At 40.8% G+C, this 19,185-nt stretch overlaps 2 protein-coding genes across 4 annotated transcripts; one reads left to right on the plus strand and one right to left on the minus strand.

Annotated features, from left to right (window-relative positions):
* Positions 1-879: 879 nt before the first annotated feature.
* Positions 880-10,205, plus strand: fam114a1 (family with sequence similarity 114 member A1). 2 transcript variants are annotated; one of them, XM_085777533.1, is made up of 13 exons: positions 880-1,013; positions 2,651-2,983; positions 3,196-3,280; positions 3,363-3,592; positions 4,384-4,518; positions 4,720-4,872; positions 4,953-5,148; positions 6,809-6,894; positions 7,104-7,322; positions 7,438-7,577; positions 7,786-7,858; positions 8,280-8,333; positions 8,744-10,205. In XM_085777533.1, exons 2-13 carry the CDS (start codon positions 2,657-2,659, stop codon positions 8,867-8,869), a joined length of 1,824 nt encoding a protein of 607 aa, XP_085633659.1. In that variant the 5' UTR covers positions 880-1,013; positions 2,651-2,656; the 3' UTR covers positions 8,870-10,205. The 2 variants fall into 2 exon arrangements, with proteins under 2 accessions (XP_085633659.1, XP_085633669.1); XM_085777543.1 differs by having other exon boundaries at positions 4,953-5,109.
* LOC146991718 (uncharacterized) lies at positions 8,564-18,409 on the minus strand. Of its 2 annotated transcripts, XM_085777558.1 has the most exons (10): positions 18,142-18,383; positions 17,351-17,623; positions 13,984-14,292; positions 13,079-13,189; positions 12,941-12,991; positions 12,567-12,602; positions 12,426-12,464; positions 12,294-12,326; positions 12,133-12,180; positions 10,149-10,335 (listed from the first exon to the last, which is right to left on the minus strand). In XM_085777558.1, the coding sequence occupies exons 1-10, from the start codon at positions 18,260-18,262 to the stop codon at positions 10,247-10,249; spliced, it is 1,110 nt and encodes a 369-aa protein (XP_085633684.1). In that variant the 5' UTR covers positions 18,263-18,383; the 3' UTR covers positions 10,149-10,246. The 2 variants fall into 2 exon arrangements, with proteins under 2 accessions (XP_085633692.1, XP_085633684.1); XM_085777566.1 differs by lacking the exon at positions 12,426-12,464 and having other exon boundaries at positions 8,564-10,335; positions 18,142-18,409.
* Between the last annotated feature and the right edge of the window lie 776 nt (positions 18,410-19,185).

The following is a 19,185-nucleotide window of genomic DNA, read 5'->3' on the forward strand; positions in this document are numbered from 1 at the left end:
TTAATGTTATGTGTTTTCCGATTGTAATTGTAAAGTTAATACTTATTGCACAAACTGTTATCGCGAGTTTGACTAAAACTAAAATATCCAAGGACAGGATTTTTGTGTGGTTCCTCTACAAACATCAGCGTCCAGCCGAAACGAGATGATTCCCTCCTGCGCACTCGTTTCGCCGTAATCCTCTCAGGAAGAAGAGGCTGAGCTGGACCAACTGGATTAAAACTGGTGAAAGCTGTTCGGTCTCATTTTAAGTAAACGTTTTGATTTGATTTGGACATAAATATAAACAAACAAAGTAGTAGTCAAATTGTGATTCTCCTAATATCAGGAACTTCTTGCAATATTAGCCAATTAGCTACTTTGCTTTTTTGCTTCACTATCGTACTACTTGAGTTACTTAGCAGATTCTGGTTATGAAATGAAAATATGAAACCTAATCGAATTAATCAATAAATATGTACAGACTAATTGCTGCACACAGCTGCAAGGTGCATATAATGATAGGCTACAAAGCAACTAACAAGTAACTGATGTAGGCCTGCCCTGGACACTAATGTACCCTCACCATGCAATATTTCTTGTCAGTACATTTTCCAAATGATATAAGTTAGACATGTCATATAAGTTTATTTGCAGTGAGAATGTATCCATGTACTTTTATGTAACACAAAACTGTACGAATGCGAATTCACAAGCTTACAATTGAGATCCGCAAGTAGGAAATGAGGCTAATTTACAAATGGCCAATTGAAGGTTAAATGTTAAGAAGATATTTTATGTGCTTTTGATTTAATCAGGTTTGTAAATTAATAGGAGGTATTTGCATGTAGGTTTTTTCTTCTCTTTGTTGCACCTGCTAGTTAAATTGGCTGCTGAGTTGTTTTAGCTTGCTAGCTTGCTAACGCCAAACCTGAGGCAGGGAGTCATCTTGTGCTGCTGTGACTCTTCGGGCGGAGTCACCTACCGGCCTGCCGACGTGGCGGGGCGGAAGAGGAGCCGCTGGCACCAAACGGGTGAGTTGCACTGTCACTTTCATTAAAAACAAAACTGTCTTTGAGGTTTTGTAAAGTTTTCTCCGACCGCAACAAACAAACAACAAACTGAGAGACACAAATGTGCGCACAACGAGCACGAGACGAAGTTGTCATGGATGCGCTGCAGTGCAGAGGATACGTCTGTTGAAATGATAATAGTCCTGTGAATAATAGACTAATTGTCATATATGGCTTTGAAATAGAACAGTGGTCTTTGTTGACTGTCGTTGCTGTGTACGCTGCCAGGCTTTAACTATGTGTTCAGACGGGGATAAAAGAAGAACAGGAGTCTTTATGGAAAAATCTCATAGTGACTGATTTAATGTCAGGCTATTTATTCCTACCAGGCTCCACGGACTATATGCCACCACAAGCTGTCAGGAGAGTACATGCATCAAGTGTCACATTTTAATCATCAGTCAATGGTCACATTATACTTATTTGACCTTGTTTATTTACAAGCTATCGCCATCTATCTCATATCTTCTTCTGGACAAATGTTTATGGAAAAATTTACCATCCTGTGTATAAAGTAGCTCTAAGGCAGAGACAACGGATCATTTTCTTCCAAGAAACACACACACACAAACAAACTCAGTATAGTGATAGAAAACGGGGGGATGACAGTGATCAAATCAATGCATGCACAGCAAATAACCAGTAGATGGTGACATTGAACATAAAATGACAACAAGTGGTGTTATATGTTTTATATTTTCTCTGACCCAGATCTCAAAGTGCAAAACTTACAAACGCATTTTATCACATTGATCTCACTTACTGTGCACATTTTTAAAAGTGTCCACATCGTGAGTTATGTATTGTGCTGTCAGTAACTTACCAATACTCAGCTCCACCAGGCACTGTGGATTGAGTTTATCAGGGCAGCACCACAGTGATACAGTGACACAGTGACCTATTACTGTATGAATACCATCTTGAACCTGTTTTATATGAAAAACAACCTCAAGATAACTTCTAATGTGATTTTCTGCTACTTTATTGACTGGACTGGACTTCACTAAAGTAATATTGTGACACCAGGCAGAAAGCATACAACTATTAACTGAAAACAAAACAAATATCTTGCAGCAGTGGTGAAGAGACACATCTGTTACAGTGGCGGTCAGCTGGGTGATGCTGAGTAATACCAAACGTTTGCAAACATGCAGAATTGATTTACTGATTCTTATTTGAACTTTGTGCCAATACGAGTCAAAGCATGTGATGTTGTGTTTCTGCTGAATTACGAGTTTTGCACATGGAAGTTAGAGCCAGTGATCAGTTGACTGAACAATAGGTTTGAAATCACATTGTACTGAGTATCATGACACAGTAAGATGCTGTTTGTTTACAGGACAAAGTGTAACCTTGTTAGATAATAGTATGACTCAGAACTATATTTAATCTGACATTTCTTTCGCTCTGTGCCCCTCATTCAAGAATCTCATGCTTTGGCTCTGTTTGCAAACCTTTTGGATTGAATCTACAGAAAGACGAAGAAGCTTCCAGAACAAGTCCTCATTTAAATTCAGTCATGAGGATTAATCCAAAGCAATGGAAAACTAATTTAGATTATAATCTCATTTTATCTATCATCTGCCGTCATTTTACAGATCACCATGTCCCAGGCTGCCCAACCCGATGCAGAGCCCTCTGTCGACACCACCCACCCACCTGAACAACAGCCCCCCTGTGAGGATGTCCCATCAGACCCTGCAACGCCCTCGGCCCCTCTGCTGCCTCCTTTAATCCCTGAGAGTTCAGGCCTCCCACAGTCCACCGAGGAGACCACCACAGAGGACGACCCCACCACCACCACCACCACTAATGACACTTCACAGGACCCGACTTACCAATCAGAGTCCGCCGCTGATGGTCAGGTGATTGAGTGTGACCAACCGGTGAGCCTCGACCCGGACACAGAGCCTGCAGAGGAGGACGTGGAGGTTTGTTGTAGTAGTTTTGCTATGTGTTGAGTCTTGATTAGATTTTCAAATGATATTGATATTATAGAAATCTGATAATTACCCATAATTCAGTATCATGTCTAGACACAAACAGGGTAGAGCCTCCCTGTCCTTTTACAAATTATGCATCCAATATTGAAGCTTTTGAACTGATAACATATATGTATATGTGTGTGTGTTTGTGTGGACAGAGGTCACTTGAGGAGAAGGACAAAGGCTGGGGAGGGTGGAGTTCATGGGGAAAATCTCTTCTGAGCAGCGCCACCTCCACCGTGGGTACGTCTCCATCGAGCCATGTTCTCCTTTTCTTTTCTTGTAATTTCCACTTTCTCTGTAAGTGATTAAACTTTGTGTGCAGGTCACAGCCTTAGCTCAGTGAAGGTGAAGGCAGGAGAAGCTCTGCGTCTCCACAAGACCTCGGTAGGAGAGGAGGCGCAAGAAGAGGAGGAGGGAGCGGAGGTCAAGAGAGACGGAGGAGAAGGAGAGGGTGGAGAGACCGACACGGGCAGTTCAGGGGAGTCTTCTGCAGTTGCAGCAGTTTCAAACAGAGGTGTTTTCTCTACAATCACACACGCTGTGCAGAACACAGTGAGTGAACACACACACACACAACAAACATGCCTTTCCTGATGTCAGAATATAAACAAGTAAAATCTTACAACAGCAGAATGATTCGCCACCAACAAAACAAACAAACCTAACTTAAAGGGATAGTTCAACATTTTGGCAAATGCACCCAATGCCATAATCCCTATCGTTAATTGTCGGTGCATGTTGTTTTGCTCAGCTAACACAATTGAGTTAACGGTACATAGTCCCCTGTCTCTCAAACCTCATCAAATACACAATCCAACAACTCCAAAACGCTCTCGTGGAGACATTGTGACCTGCACATTCACCACGCTATGAAATAATCATGTAGCGTTACGAGAAGGAGTTGTATTCGAGGCAAATGCGAAGCCGAAACTACATTCCAGACACGGCTTCTGGGCAGAGTGTTTTCAAAAGCGCAAGTAGTTCTGAATATTGCTGCGTGTGTCGTAATGTTACATAATTATACTGTACATACAGTACATAAGTGTCTAAAATCCTGTATTACATTTAAAACTTTCTATCTCTTAACTGTTTCTTAATATAATAGGCCCTAACTAAATCAAAATACTAATACTTGAAATATGTACTTTGCCAATTGTGAGTTCTAGTTGCATTATTTCACCAATAAATTTGATAAGTGTTTGATTTAAATGATGACCCTTATGTCATTTAAATTTTTCATCAGTTTCATTAACTTTTTCAGGCTTAAATAGTTCTAATGTTATTCTACAAATTCTAATTATTAGTTTTATTTATTGTTGTCCCATTATATTTGTCTCTCTAAGGGTAAGTCTGTGATCAGTGGAGGTCTGGATGCCTTGGAGTTCATTGGGAAAAAGACCATGACTGTTCTTGCTGAGAGTGACCCAGGTTTCAAAAAGACCAAGACCCTGATGCAGAAGACGGCGTCACTGAGTCAGGTGTGCAGACATTACTTACACACACACAGCTCATATACAGTCTCAGGCAACACATCTCCTCCCGTCAGATGAATAATATAAAACCTGTGTATTGTGTGCGAACGTGGAAAGAATAAGTTGGTGTTTTTCAGTGGAAATGCACATACTGTAATGACAGCTGTGCTGCAGTGTTACTTTTCAGTTTCACTGTGATTTTTTCAGATGTTGAAGGAAGCCAAAGAGAAGGAGCGTGCACGTCTGAGTAACCAGCCAATCAGTGCACCTACAGCTCACTACGGTATTCTGTTTGACGACTACCAAGGCTTGTCACACCTTGAGGCCCTGGAGATCTTGTCCAATGAGAGCGAGGCCAAGGTAAAGCAGCAGTGGGGGAATATAAAGAAACACAGCAGGTTTCAAATACTGTTCATCAAGCCAAATGTATCTGCTCCCAGGTTCAAGCGTTCCTGTCGTCCCTGGTGGAAGAGCAGCAGGATGAGGTGAAGAAGGAGCTGATTTTAATCAAAGATATTTTCATCAAGCAAGAGGAAAGGGAGGAGGAAGGAGAGGAGAAAGAAGAAGAAGGAGGAGGAGGACAGACGAAGGATAACGGTGATCTTAGTTCCCAATTACACTCTTCTACCCCCCTATGTGAGTGACCCAGACCGAGTAACCAGACCTGTTGGAGGAGCAGCTGGTCCCTGAACACTGACCCAGGATCAGCTGGAGCTATTTCTCAATGTTCACAAACTCTGACACTGGATTAGAGCTGATTTTGCACTTTGGTTGAATTTTCTTTCCAGTCGTATGCTGTAGTTTACTAATGTAAGCAAAGCAGCTAGGCTGCCACTTTATATTGTTATCAGAACCAGTGATTGGCGTCTTTTACACAAAGAAGATGATGGTACACCACCTGATTATACTGACAGTTTATTGAGGTGCACAGGTTTCTGAAGGCCAAAAGAAAACAGAAAACTTCAAGACAAAAGAAAATAGCTTTACTCCCCTGCTGTACGGTGGCCCTGAGGCCACAACTCAGCGTGGCTCAAGAAAACAGATGCAAAGAGAAAAACAAATTCATCAATTTGACACGTGCACAACAGAAACACAACAGAAATGTTTCAGGGGACAAAAAATGAGGGACCAACTTGAGACTAACAGTGCATCTTAATCATGTGATATCAACATTATGATAAATCAAACAAACTCATCTTATTTCAAACACCACTAACAGGTGTCTGTCTTCAGAGCTTCTTAAGTTGGGAAGTAGTTAACGAAAGTGCACGTCTAGCTGGAACCCTCACTTTTTTGTGTCTCCGGAAATATTTGTTGGGTGTTGTGAGTTGAAGTTGTTTTCTGAATTTGTCGTGTGTGTCGTTTGTGTCTTTGCATGTGTCTTCTTAAGTTGCAATGAACCTAAGGGCCATTGTACCTGCTAGCCATCTGTCCCAGACTCTCATATGCAGTCCAACTCCTGCTCTTCTAACCAGCCAGAGAAACAAGACAACATGAAATGGAAATCTGAGACAATCGCAAACAATAACTCTCACATGTCTCACCCTGTTTGTTGCACTATATGGTAATAAGTAAAGTAAAATTCACCTGAGCATACAGAAATTAAAGAAAACCTTGGCTGCCTGTGGGAGGCAGCGTTCGAGGCATTTAATTCCTGATCTCTGAGGAAGTCAAAATGTTCCACCAAAGTGAAAATCAGCGTTTGGGTGGTGGGGGGGTGTTGTCACTTAAAATTTTGGTCTCCATCATATCTCAACATCCCCTTGTCTCTTTAGATTTGAAAAGCAACTTGTAAACTTTTACTGCGTGACAGGTGCTTCAGGCGATGTCACAGCCGTGCAGAGTTCAAAGCCGATGGGTCTCTTTTTACCTGGAGGGTTTTAACACGGCACCTGATCCAGTGTTGGTGTTCAGGGTCCAACCACGCATTCACATCACATCGCTGATTAGAAAAAATAAACCAAAAATAAAGAGAAACGATCTATTAGATCAAGACATTAAACCTGCATGATCACACTCTTGCTGTAATTTAGACGCAGGAGTTTGCATTAATTTATTAAAAAGTTCACAGCTCAGCAAATCTCTGTTGTGCTGTTTGCTGAAGGCAAAGATACAATATCGTCATGAACTCAGCATGGGGGAAATCAAGGCTTTTATGGCATGTGGTAGAAATCTGTTATCAGTTTTGGCTTAATGCATCAATGACTTTTAACATACAATGAGTGAGTAGAAATATGCTAACATGACAAGTGTTTATCTGTATATATATGTGTGTGTGTGTGTTTGTTTCTGCTAGCCGCTGACGGAGAGGAGTTTGTGAGTGTTCTCACTGAGCTGCTGTTTGAGCTTCACATCGCTGCCACGCCAGACAAACTCAACAAGGTGACACAGACATACACACACATGCATACACTCCTGCTGTGGCCTTACAAGTAATATAAAAGTTATCACCTTTGAAGCCCAACTGCATAATCAAATTCACTTATATAGAACCACATTAGCATAATCCTGTAGATGCATATAATTAGCATACATCAGGACGATCATCTCTCACCATGCAGAGCTGATGGGTAGTAATTATGCGTCTCCAGGCTCGGATGAGGGCTCATGATTGGGTGAACGAGGTGGAACAGCCTGTCACTACGGAGACAGTTGGCAGGGAAACGCAGGACCATCCGGGAGGAGAGGGCTCCTCTGAAGGGAGCGAGAAGAAGGAGGACAAGAAAGATGGAGAGAAGCAGGTGGAGGAGGAGGTGAAGGGAGAAGAGGAGGAAAAGAAGGAGAAAGAGAATGACCCCAGATCTGCAGAGGTGAAGTCAACTCAACAACAACTTTTTTTACTTGCATCTTTTTCGCCACAGTTTGATTATATATAGTGATACTGTATGTGTGTGTGTGTGTGTGTGTGTGTGTTCACCCCTGCAGGTTGTCTACCTGTCATCAGTCGGCAGTCTGGCTGAAGTGACGGCTCGCAGTATTGAGCAGCTCCACAAGGTGGCAGAGCTCATCCTCCATGGCCAGGATTTAGAGAAACCAGCCAGAGACCAGGCACACATCCTCACCAGGTGCTTGTGTTTGCATGTACTGTTTGTGTGTGTGTGTGTGTGTGTGTGTGTGTGTGTGTGTGTGTGTGTGTGGTGTGTGTGTGTGTGTGTGTGTGTGTGTGTGTGTGTGTGTGTGTGTGTGTGTGTGTGTGTGTGTGTGTGTGTGTGTAAGCAGCACTACACTCACAGAACCAAGTTTAACCAAAATGTCCTTTGTTTTTTGTTCCAGGCTGACATGTGCCATGTGCAAGGAGGTGGAGTGTTTGGCCAAGAAGTTCTCAGATACTCTGCATCTGGTTGGGGTGTGTGTGTGTGTGTGTGTGTGTGTGTGTGTATGTGTGTGGGAAGTCAGTTGTAGTTTTTTTTTTTTTTCAAATGTCATCTTTTGTTAGTGGAGCAACATGTTGGCTGGTGAAATAGCGACAGGATACTCTTCTGTGGTAATGAAGGAAAATGTCAAAGTATAAAAGGGGTTCTCCTCCATTTTCCAGCAATACACAACAGAGGAAAAATGTCACTCAGTGAAATTGTGAAACATTTATGTGCTTGGGAAAATAATGAGGGAATAAGCGGCCTGCCACTTCATATCACAGTCAGTTGTTTTTATTCCTGGAATTTGTCGACAGTGAGGAAAATCTGAAATATCACCTGCCTTATACTTTAATGTCAATACATTTTGATGTGTTTTTACCATAAAAGTATCTCTCTCTCTCTCTCTCTCAGGGCCAAAAGAAAGCAGAGGAGTTAAATCCACTAGTGGACAGCGTCCTGCTAGAGGTGAGATACACAGATTTGTTTCTGCCAGAAATTAATCAATTTTTAATTTAGTTATATATCTATATCAATTTGTGATGAATGAAACTAATGACTGCCAGAAATGTGTTGATCACTGTGAGTGCTGTGACAATTGCAATCACATTTAACTTGTTGATGGGGAAGGAAGTGATACCTCTGCAACATGTTTTAAGATATATTTAACTAATGTATGAAATAATAGTTTAAACCACACAGGTCCAATATATTTAGGCTCTACATAATAAATTATAGAATAATCTAAACAGCACAGTTTGTTTTTCTTTTCATATCACCCCCTAATTCTTAAACATATTTGATTACGCTTTAACATTTGGGAAGCGATGTTGATGACTATGATTATGATGGTGATGATGAAGGTTTCCTGTCTGCAGGGCTCCAACAGCACCAACTACATCCAGAATGCATTTCAGCTGCTGCTTCCCGTCCTGCAGATCTCTCACATCCAGAGCCAACACTGCCGACCCACAACAGAACCTGCAGCAGAGACACAGCACTAACACACACACAGACACAGACACACACACGCTGCTCACCCGCTTGTCTTAATATTATTGTACAGTGAGTAACAGAGATTAGATTATTATAGATTACATGCTTATATCAATGTTAAGTGCCATAGCATCAGGCAGATGATGTTATTTAGATATGCAGAATATAATCTTAAAGATAACAGTTTAATGAACAGATGAGTGGAGATGTGCCACATGCAGGTTGTGTGTGTGTTTCCTCCACCATGCATCTCTGAATGTTATTTTGTTTCTGTTGATATTTTTGCTTTGAGGAACCAAATTACCAGATGTGATTTAGTCTCAGCTGTGACTCACTCCGTCTCCAAAATACTGAACCAAAAACTATACACAGTGGTAACTGACTGTGTGGAAGGGACTATACATTAATGTATAAAGCATACTTTGCACTTCTTGCTAAGTTTAAATAACACTATAATGAAATGTATGTTTTGCTGAATTGTATTAATCTGGACTGAAGCAAACTGCCAGTATTAATTATGACAAACCACATTTTTTGTTGTTGTTTTTATATGTTAAATTATGTGGAAAAAAACACTACCTTTTATTCCAGACCTGTCAGGTTTGATTCAAACAAGAATAATTTGGTCTTCATATTTTGAATTAGAAAATATTTTTTCAACTTCTCCTCTTGTGACATAGTGTAGGTGAGTTCTTCTCTGGTTTTGTTATATTAACAGTTTGACATTTTTTGCAGAGAAACATATCAGCACATTTCCCACCTGGCAGACAGCAGAAGCCAAAACATCTAGTGTATTTCATTTTTTCTCGTCCCTTGAATCAAGGCGTTTAGTATTGTTTTGCCAGGATCTTTAGGTTTATATCCTCCTTGATCCTTAGAGATAAATATATCAACCATTTTTCCCACTTGACTACGTACCTGTGGAGTTTAGCAGAAGCCCTGAGGTGCTCACAGTGCATCTGTTTAGTTTTTTTTAATATCCAGTGTTAAATTGACTCTTAGCTTCCAGCCTGCAGTTATTTACATCTCTCTGTTCCTCTTCTTTACCCCCCTTTTAGAAATACACTGATACAGGCAAGAAGAAAGTTATTAAGCAGGGAAATTATTAATCAGACCTGTCATAATGTTTTGGCTCCTCACAGCTATAGCGAGATGGTGTTAGACTGTTTATCAGCCATGCTTCTGCCTTGGAATATAAAGTAATCTGAGCTCAAAAATGTTTGGGAGCAAAGTCATTTATTTAACTTTGGACAGTTTACTTATGTATCTAAACTTCCCCCTAATAAAAAAAGCCCTAAGACTGTTTGAGGATGACATGAAAAAAATAAATACAATTTAACCAGCTTCATGGGTCTCAGATGTCTTCATTCGCTTTACTTTTCAATTTACAGTAAATCCATTTCTGTGCTGCAGTCCTGTGGCTGCTCCTCTGTCAGATACAAAGTGGGTGGATGACCACGATGATGGAGATTTGCTGCAGATAGATGAGGCAAAAGTATTAATGATTTTTTTTTTAATGTGTTAAAAATCAAGCCTATTTTTTAGGCCTTGCATTTGCATATCCATAATAAAATGAGTATATCTCTGAATACTTTTGGTGTCATAGTAAAGGGAAAATTTGAGAAATTAATGACATGTGTAAATTTCAGTATATGTGTTACTGGTGAAGAGTAAATAAAGATGACACACAGCAAAAATTAAATAAATGTAATGTTCGCCTATATTTTGGATGAGTGTCCTTCAGAATGATGTTGCAAAAGCTCAAAACCTCTATCAAATGATTGTACAATGTATGAACATTATCTCTGCAGTGGTTGATTCTGATAAAGTGAAGCAGTACAAAAGATTTTACTACAGAATATTCGGGTGAGCTTTCCAATATGTCCATTTTTGGCACAGCTTGGAACCACCTGCCACTATAAACCATTGTTTAATCTTTATTTTCACACAATTTATAAACTAACTGAAAAAAAAATCAACCGGGACTAAATAACAACTACTTTCTAGGCCCTCTCTGTCCCTCTGCGTAAATCTGCACTGAGAGCAGTTTATTTGGGTGCAGTTACGCTGGCTCTATCTCTGCAGCGGATTGGTTGATTCGAGTGATTGACAGCTCATTCGAGCCAATAGAATGAGGCTATGCCCACGTTGATGTGATTGACTACTGGCAGCCAATCAGAATCAGAATTCTTCTCATGAGCCAATCAGAATCAGCAGAATCCTGAAATGCGTGACGTGCAGGCTGTTGTGCGCGGGCGCTCACAAAGGTTCCCCCCCTCCTAAAGCCCGTCCGGACCGATTTAGATGTAACACCGGTCAAAGTTCAACTGGAAATATTGTGGATTTACCAGAGCCAGTCTAAAATTCTCTGTATTTACCCATAAAACAAACTTTTCACGGCAAAACAGCAAAGGTAAGAGGACATTTACAACCATGTCTTGGCCAAACAGTGTCTGTGTTTGCTCGACGTTGCTCGTTTTTGGCTTCTCTCTCTGCCGTGCTGCTGTGTAGCTTCTGTGTAGCCGCGGGTGCTATGTGTCGTTCCAATCTTTGTAGCCGGCTCTTTCATAAGCAATAGTTGATGTGTTTTGCATAATAGTATAGGCTACGAGCCAGAAATGTCGCAACTGGGTCCACACAGAGGTGCTTCATGAAGTTTAATGTTTAGTTGTTTATTTGAGTAGTGTTTGGGCTGTGTTTGGGTCATAAAAACATGGTTTTTACAGGCTGTGGGCCAGCTTCTGCTGTTTAATTTGACATATAATATGGTGGCTCTGTGATTGTTCTGCATATCTTCAAGTCTCCCATATGGGGGACTCTGGTTTATCTAAAGCACTGAACAGAAGCTGCAGGGTCCATCACCTTTCTGTGTCACCAGAGAAACAATGTTGTCAAATTAAGGAGGCTATTTTCTGAATTTGTTGTGCATTTGTGTCTTTGCATGTATGCATCTTGACTCCACCTATATAACCTGCTCCAGGTGGATGATTGGATTCAAACCGAATGTCAGTAATGTATAGACAAACCTTTTGAATCATGTAGCCTTTGTATTGAGTTTACTTCAGATCTAGTGTAGTTGAGAACTCCAGCTAAATGCAGGACTTTAACTTGAACATCTGCTTTATAGTAAAAAAAAAATGAAGTAGGTATTTCCTCCAAAACTGGAGAGTTTTCTCATTGTAGTTCTCAATGGAAACACAAACATACAGTATACTCCTAGTATCGTCTTTAAGCTCATACAGTAGTAGAAGTGATGTGGTAGAGAGTTTACCAGTGTAGTCTTGGTTGAAGTTTTCATCCAGCAGAGTCTCTATGTCTTCTGAAAAAGGCAGAGGAAGAGTATCACAGGAACTCACAGAATGAGTATTATCTGTGTCTGGTTTCATACATTTCTCTTAATTAGTTGAAGTATCTGTGTGAGTCATTGCCTACCTTCTGAGTCAGCTTCTTCAATGGGTGCCAGTTCTGTCGATTGGAAGAAAGAAAAAGGAGAAGCAGAGAAATGAAACAACAGATCAAATAATTTTCTTTCAGACTATAAGATATATGGATTTAAAAACTGACCTGACCACCGCCGGGCCTGATGTAAGAGAACATCTTGACCTATTGGACAATTACAGGCCATTAGAATATACGCTCGCCTCTCTAAAACATAATTCTATATATATATGGAATAATATTGTGCAGATTACAACAGTTATTTACCGTTGGGAATCACGATTCCTCTGCTCTTCTTTCCATCTGGTTGAAACATAATCAGCAACATATCAGATATTTTCATTATTGCACAACATGTTCTGCTATGACTGTATTTAAAATGATCTCTTTTATTGCAATCTCGTTAATTAATTATGACTTTCATAAAAACAATATGCTCTAATACAGTGACACGTGACAGATGACCATGGATACTTCTGCAATAGAAAAATCAAAAGTGATTTTATCTTTTATGTATTTATTATTGTACTTTCAATAATTTACTTTCAGTTGGTTTTCAAAATGTGTACAGCATTTAAAAGAATGCATAAGGAAATGTGTGAAGTCGAGTAGAAAAGTGTATTTAAGAAAATAAAATTTACCACTTGACGTCTGAGCATTAAGGCTGTAAGCAGGGCTCACTGTGGACTTTTCTGAAAAAGAAAAAAATGGCTCAACTTCCAGAGATCAAACTAAACCAAATATCATATGTGTGCTTTCTTGTATCATCTGTGTCTCACTGCGGGGGCGTCTCTCTGAGTAGATTTGGCCGAACACAGTTGTAACTACAGTCAGGAGCACCACAAACAGCAGAGCCAGCCAGACCACCCTGAGCATGCACCGCCACTCATCTAGAAGTTAGAGAGGGATTACAACAGACAGATTTAGTTGCTGCAGCAGCAATTGTCAGTATTTAGAATTTTATGTAAATGATTTATAATTTATTATGTACAATATCAAAAGAAATGTCTTACAATTTAAATAAGCTTGAATATTATCAAATGCAAAATTAAATGCAAACATTTGGCAATTTTGCCTAAACACTGTCAATGACATTGTGTTTGCCCAGATTTAAAACAGAAGATGACATAGTTGTCATGTTAGTTACTAGTTTACATCTGTGAATTCAGGGTATAAAACTATGTATGTGGAAGAATCAGAGGAGTAGAAGAATAAGTGCTGGAAAATAAGCACAGAAAAGGAAAAAGAGTAAATGGAAAAGAGTGGTGGAGAAGAATAAATGGAGTTCCGGTTTTCGTTGTGTACACTGGAAAATATGACTACACACAGAGGAGTGTTGGAGAGCCGACTAGAAAGAGAACAAAGCCAAGATCAATACGGCCTTGGAGATACAATAGATTAAGATGTAGTGTAACTCTGGGAAAATGTGACGGATCATACACTGCACAGACAGAAAGAGGAACAAAGCTGAAAGAGGAGTCCAGGAGAAGGATTGAGAAAAATTCGTTCTATTGGAAAAAAATGGCTCCATTGTGGGTTTGAATGTGACTGAATCACTTCCACCTAAATGAAAACAGAGTGGCCTATTTCCCCGTCTCTTATTGCCTCCTCTCTGATCTGTGAGCGAAGCCACACTGACCACATGGGGAACAAAGAGGCTCTGCTCTCTCATCCTGACACCAACCTCTCTGTGTCCGTTTCCATGGCAGCTTTTCCTTTGCTGTTGCACTTGAAACTGTTTGATTGGCGAGCCAAAGGAGACAGTGGCTTTGATTGGCTGAGTCCGATGAGTTGGGCGGGACAGGGAGACAGCAGTAAAATGCTTTACACCCTTCATCACCTTTCTTCTCATCATCCTCTTCCTCCTGCTCCTCAGGTGGGAGGAGGTCTAAGGAGCTGTGATTGCCGCTGCCGTACAACGTGAGAATCAGAGGCTCTGCATCGCCGAGCTGAAGCTCTACTTCCACCTCGAGATGTTCTTGCACAGGTGTGGCTAGAAAGATAGGGAACATATTGTTACTGATCAATATAGTTTCAAAGAATGCAATTATTGTTTAAATAATATCTTAAATGAAATGTTAGTTTTCTTAATTAGGTACACACATACACCCACAACACACAAAAACATTGCTGTCCACAGTGCAGTGACACTTGACCCCTGAACCAGCTATGCAAGCACTGATGTGAATATCATGCCCACACAACGATGGGACTCATCACTCCTGATCAATAACACTGCACAACAAAAAATAGCAACAAAAAACATGCTTACTTAAAACCGCCCACAAACCATCCATACAACCATCGGCTTCCTTATTCTTACTTAACTCTTAGCATTTCTATCTCCTTTAGTAGTGTCATTTCCTTTTCTTTTTTTCCTGCTTTCCTCCTTATTTGCGCCCAAAACTCACTGGTTGCATCGTTGCGTAACATGAAGATTGACATTAATACTGGGGCTTGTGGTCCAGTAAAAGGGGTTTGGTGGCGCCCATGGCCTGGACCAAGAGCTGGGACAACAGAAATGGTCTTGTCATCTGGGGTGTTTGACCTGTAAAGCTGGGCGTCATCTGCATAGCAGTGATGTGAGAAGCCACATGGAGTGGATAATTGGACTCAAGGAGGGGGTGCAGAATGCATCAAAGACCCGTGATTGGTCCAGAGCTGTTTCAGTAGCGTGGCCACTTTCTAAGCCTGACTTGGATCAAGGATGTTTTTCCTTGATAGAAGAGCTGAGACCTGCTTCAAAGGCACATAGGCAGCAAAGGAAGTAGTGGCAGCAGTCTATGTTCTCCTATTGAGCCGGGTCAAGTGAGGGATTTTTTTGAACAGAGGACTTTCCTGAGCCCGTTTGAAATCTGTTGGAAATGTTCCCTAAGCCAGTGAAGCTTTAATCACTTGTGACTGCTGGTGCAATGGTGGGAGAAATGGCTTCAAGAGGGTTTGTGGGAATGGGGTCCGCTGCAAATGTGTATGCAGTAGTATTACACCTCCTTTGGCTGCACTGGGATGGACATTAAATTTGATGAAACTACTCAGGGAATGAGAGCGATATGCAGGTTCAGAAAATTGTCAGCTGATAAACAAGCAGATAGTGTCTGTGGTACTGCTGATAAGAACTAGCTAAGAGTCCTTGAGCACAGCTGCGTCAGTAAGCTTTCAAATGGTGTCAGTCAACCGTGGGTGAGGTGAGTTAGAGTGGGCAGGTTTGCTTGGTTTTGCTCGATAGAGGACACAATCCATGTAAACATGTGGTCAGAGCAGAACGATTTTGTGGCATCCTTGACCTCTAATGAGGAAAAGGTGCTAATGTCACTGAAGTGAGCGCTGAAGAAAAGTGGTGGTGGGTTGAGTGGCAGATCTGGAAGCTTCAATGAGAGCTGCTAGCATTAGCTTTATTGAACACAATTGTTCATGCATTAGGAGTGATCACATGCACCACTGTGCTCTGTATCAGCAGCACAAAAGGTTTGATGTCTAGGGAAAACGAGCTTGTTCACACTCCCCTGCTACCCAGAGCTTGCACCAACCAGGGCAAGCCCAAACCAGACGAAACCTCCAGAAATTATGCACAGTTCATCTATTCAAGTAGAGGCAAAGACATGAAATGCAGTGATATCTGTGGGTAGGATGATAACAAGTAGCTCTGATATTACAACTGCAGTCTCCTCATAGTCTGTTAGCTTCCTTATGCAAGTCACTTAACTGAATCTAAAATATATCTAATTACAGAAACACTTTAGTTTCCAATAGTGGGTTCCAGTCACATTGATGTTGACAGGCTGTAGGTAGAACTGGAAACAAAATGTAATAAAATGTTTTAAGTCAGAGCTCTGAGGTTGATGAGATGTTGATGTTTAAAACAATTTAAGAAAAGCTTAAAGGGATAGTTCACCCTAGAATGATATTTCGCTCATTATCTACTCACCCTCATGTTGACTAAGGGCTGGAAGAAGCTTCAGAGTCCACCGTCCCTTCTCTGAGTTACAGGGGGTCTTGGCGTAGCAGTGCATGTCCATATAACGGTTGTAAAGGGACACCAGAGCTCTTCGTAAAAAAACACACACAAAAAAACATCCAAATACCTCCATGATGCTCGTATGTAATGTCCGTCTTGTGCTGAAGCCCCAAATTGCGTAATTGTCCCGAAAAAAATTAAAAAAGTCTATATTTTAAGCTTGTTTGTAGTGGAAGCTTCTCGAAGCTCCTCTTCCTGGTCCGTCCAAATCTCGCGTGATTTGCGCCGGCGTCAGTGCGGTTACTGCGAATCACGCGAGATTTGGACGGACCAGGAAGAGGAGCTTCGAGAAGCTTCCGCTACAAACAAGCTTAAAATATAGACTTTTTAAATTTTTTTCGGGACAATTACGCAATTTGGGGCTTCAGCACAAGACGGACATTACATACGAGCAGCATGGAGGTATTTGGATGTTTTTTTGTGTGTGTTTTTTTACGAAGAGCTCTGGTGTCCCTTTACAACCGTTATATGGACATGCACTGCTACGCCAAGACCCCCTGTAACTCAGAGAAGGGACGGAGGACTCTGAAACTTCTTCCAGCCCTTAGTCAACATGAGGGTGAGTAGATAATGAGCGAAATATCATTCTAGGGTGAACTATCCCTTTAAGGTTATTTTTCTTGAGAAGAGTCACCACTCTGCTGATGTACAACAACCTACAGTTCATTTGTGGTTGTACATTTGTGCTACAGGGTCTAGTGTGTCTTTTCTCTCACGTACGATCTTTGACCCAGACACCAGATGCAGAGAGCAGTAACCACAGACACAGACTGAAACACATTCGTTAAGCACATCTTATCTGCTGTTGATGATTATCAGGCCACTGTGAATGGGAAGTGTAATAAAAATGTTATCAGCCATTGGTTGATAGAAATGTCATGAGTATATTTAGTCATTAGATATGAAAAAAAAGAAGAAAGAATTATTTTGGTGAAAAAGTCACAATTTACCCACAAAGTGTTAGGGTATGAATGTGTGACGCCCAGAACCATGGCACTTAAAACAACATGTCTTTTAACATTAGCATGTGTAATACCTGAAGATGAGATGTTGTGTAATTCTGCCACGTCCATATCTGTTTGACACATGAACCAGCTCTTTTCTGAGTCGTCATCTTCTCTCTCAGAGTCCGCTGCCGGATCTGCCACATTGCCTTGATTCCCTTGTGTGCAGGCCTGCTTCCACTTTTCCCGCTCTACCGTCTGAGAGGGGTCACACATATCTTTTCTCTTAGTTGCAGCATCCCCAGTCTTGCCGTTGCCTCGCTCACAGGGACGGTAGGGCAGACAGGAGAAGTTGACTGTTGATACTAAAAGAAGAAAAGTCAGATCTCTCAGTAATAGTGGGTTTTAAATGGAGAAACAACAAAAGGCCCTCGGGTCAGAAAACAGCAAGATCTCAAAATGTTGCCTCTAGTTTACAGTATATCTGTCAGAGAGAGACGGAGAGGGAAAGGCAGAGAGGGAGAAACAAAAAACAAAACCATTGAAGGCAAACACGTGCACAAGTACAAAGGTCAGCATGTTTCTCTCAAAAAGAGAACAAGCTTCTCAAAGCACCAAAAACACGGAAACATTTTCAAAGCTGCTGTCATTCAACGTTGCATGGGGCTATATTTGAGTCTGATTTTTATCTAAGACACAAAGAGGGAGGAAGAAAAAACGGGTCGAATCAGAGTGAAAGGAAGAAACAAGACAAAGTGACTCAAGAAAATAAAGTTTAGTTCCTTTTTAAAGGTGAAAGAACTTAGAGTTTGAGTTTGAGTCCTGATAGTAATGTCACAGTCCACATGTACACACACAAATGAACAGAGCAATGTTGACCCACCTCTGTATAGTGTGAAAAACTCTGGGAGGCAGATGATGAAGGTGAGGATCACGAGGACGAACAGTTTGGCCAGTGCTGCTCTTGACATGTTTGCACCGCAGTCAAACAAACATCCATACATCCCCCGTCACTGCGCGTCAGAGGAGCCTTTTGTAGAGTTTAAAGCCGCCCTAAGAATATTAATCATAATTCATGTAGAGGCAGGCGACGACGCAACGAGGCGCACAATTCACACAATGCGAGGCGAGTCAACGTTGCACTTCCTATTACACTTCCTGTCATTTTCTCAGAGAGAGTGAGAAACGGAGAGCCACACCAACGGCAAAGAGTTTCTGTCAGCAATGTGTAAGTAGAAATGTTGTTGTGTCTGCTGTAGTGTTGTTGTGTATGAGAGGCCGTGTGAAGGCTGATGCTCTCTTCAGAAGAGATGGACACACTTTTTTTTTCTTCGTTTTTAACTTTTTCATTGAACACAAACAAAGATGATGTGGTCATTATCATGTGTTGTTTATGAGTGGACTGTTTCTGGAAAGAAAGAAAGATTAAGTCCTCCCTCAGTGTAAAACAGAGAGAGAGGTGAATGTGTAAGGTGGACTGTGTGAAAATGAGGAGAGAAAAAAACCTCCTACAATTTAGTTTTTTTGTTGTTCATGTTTTTCTCATCATTTTGAGGAAGGGTTAGGGTTACTCATCATGACTCAGACTCTCTTACTCTTGTGTTTTCAGTAAAGTAAAGTAGAAGTAAATGATCAAATTTACACATTAAGATATGATTATCTGTATTTCAATATCGTGTTACTGAAATCCAAACAACTTTCTTTCTATAGTTATGGGATAATCTGCCAATTTTCCATTTATAATTCTTTTTCTTTTGATTATGAGACCCAAACCTATAATTATAAAAAGTTTAGATATATACATATCAGAAACTAGATGATATGATGAATAGATCCAGGCACACAGTCGTTGTTTATCAATTTGTCATATTCTATCTCAACTGAATGAAAGTGTATCTTGATTATAAGCTACTATCTTTCATAATTA

The sequence above is a fragment of the Trachurus japonicus genome, chromosome 1 (assembly GCF_045865225.1).
Source record: "Trachurus japonicus isolate A0001 chromosome 1, Traja_1.0".
Lineage (NCBI taxonomy): Eukaryota > Metazoa > Chordata > Actinopteri > Carangiformes > Carangidae > Trachurus > Trachurus japonicus.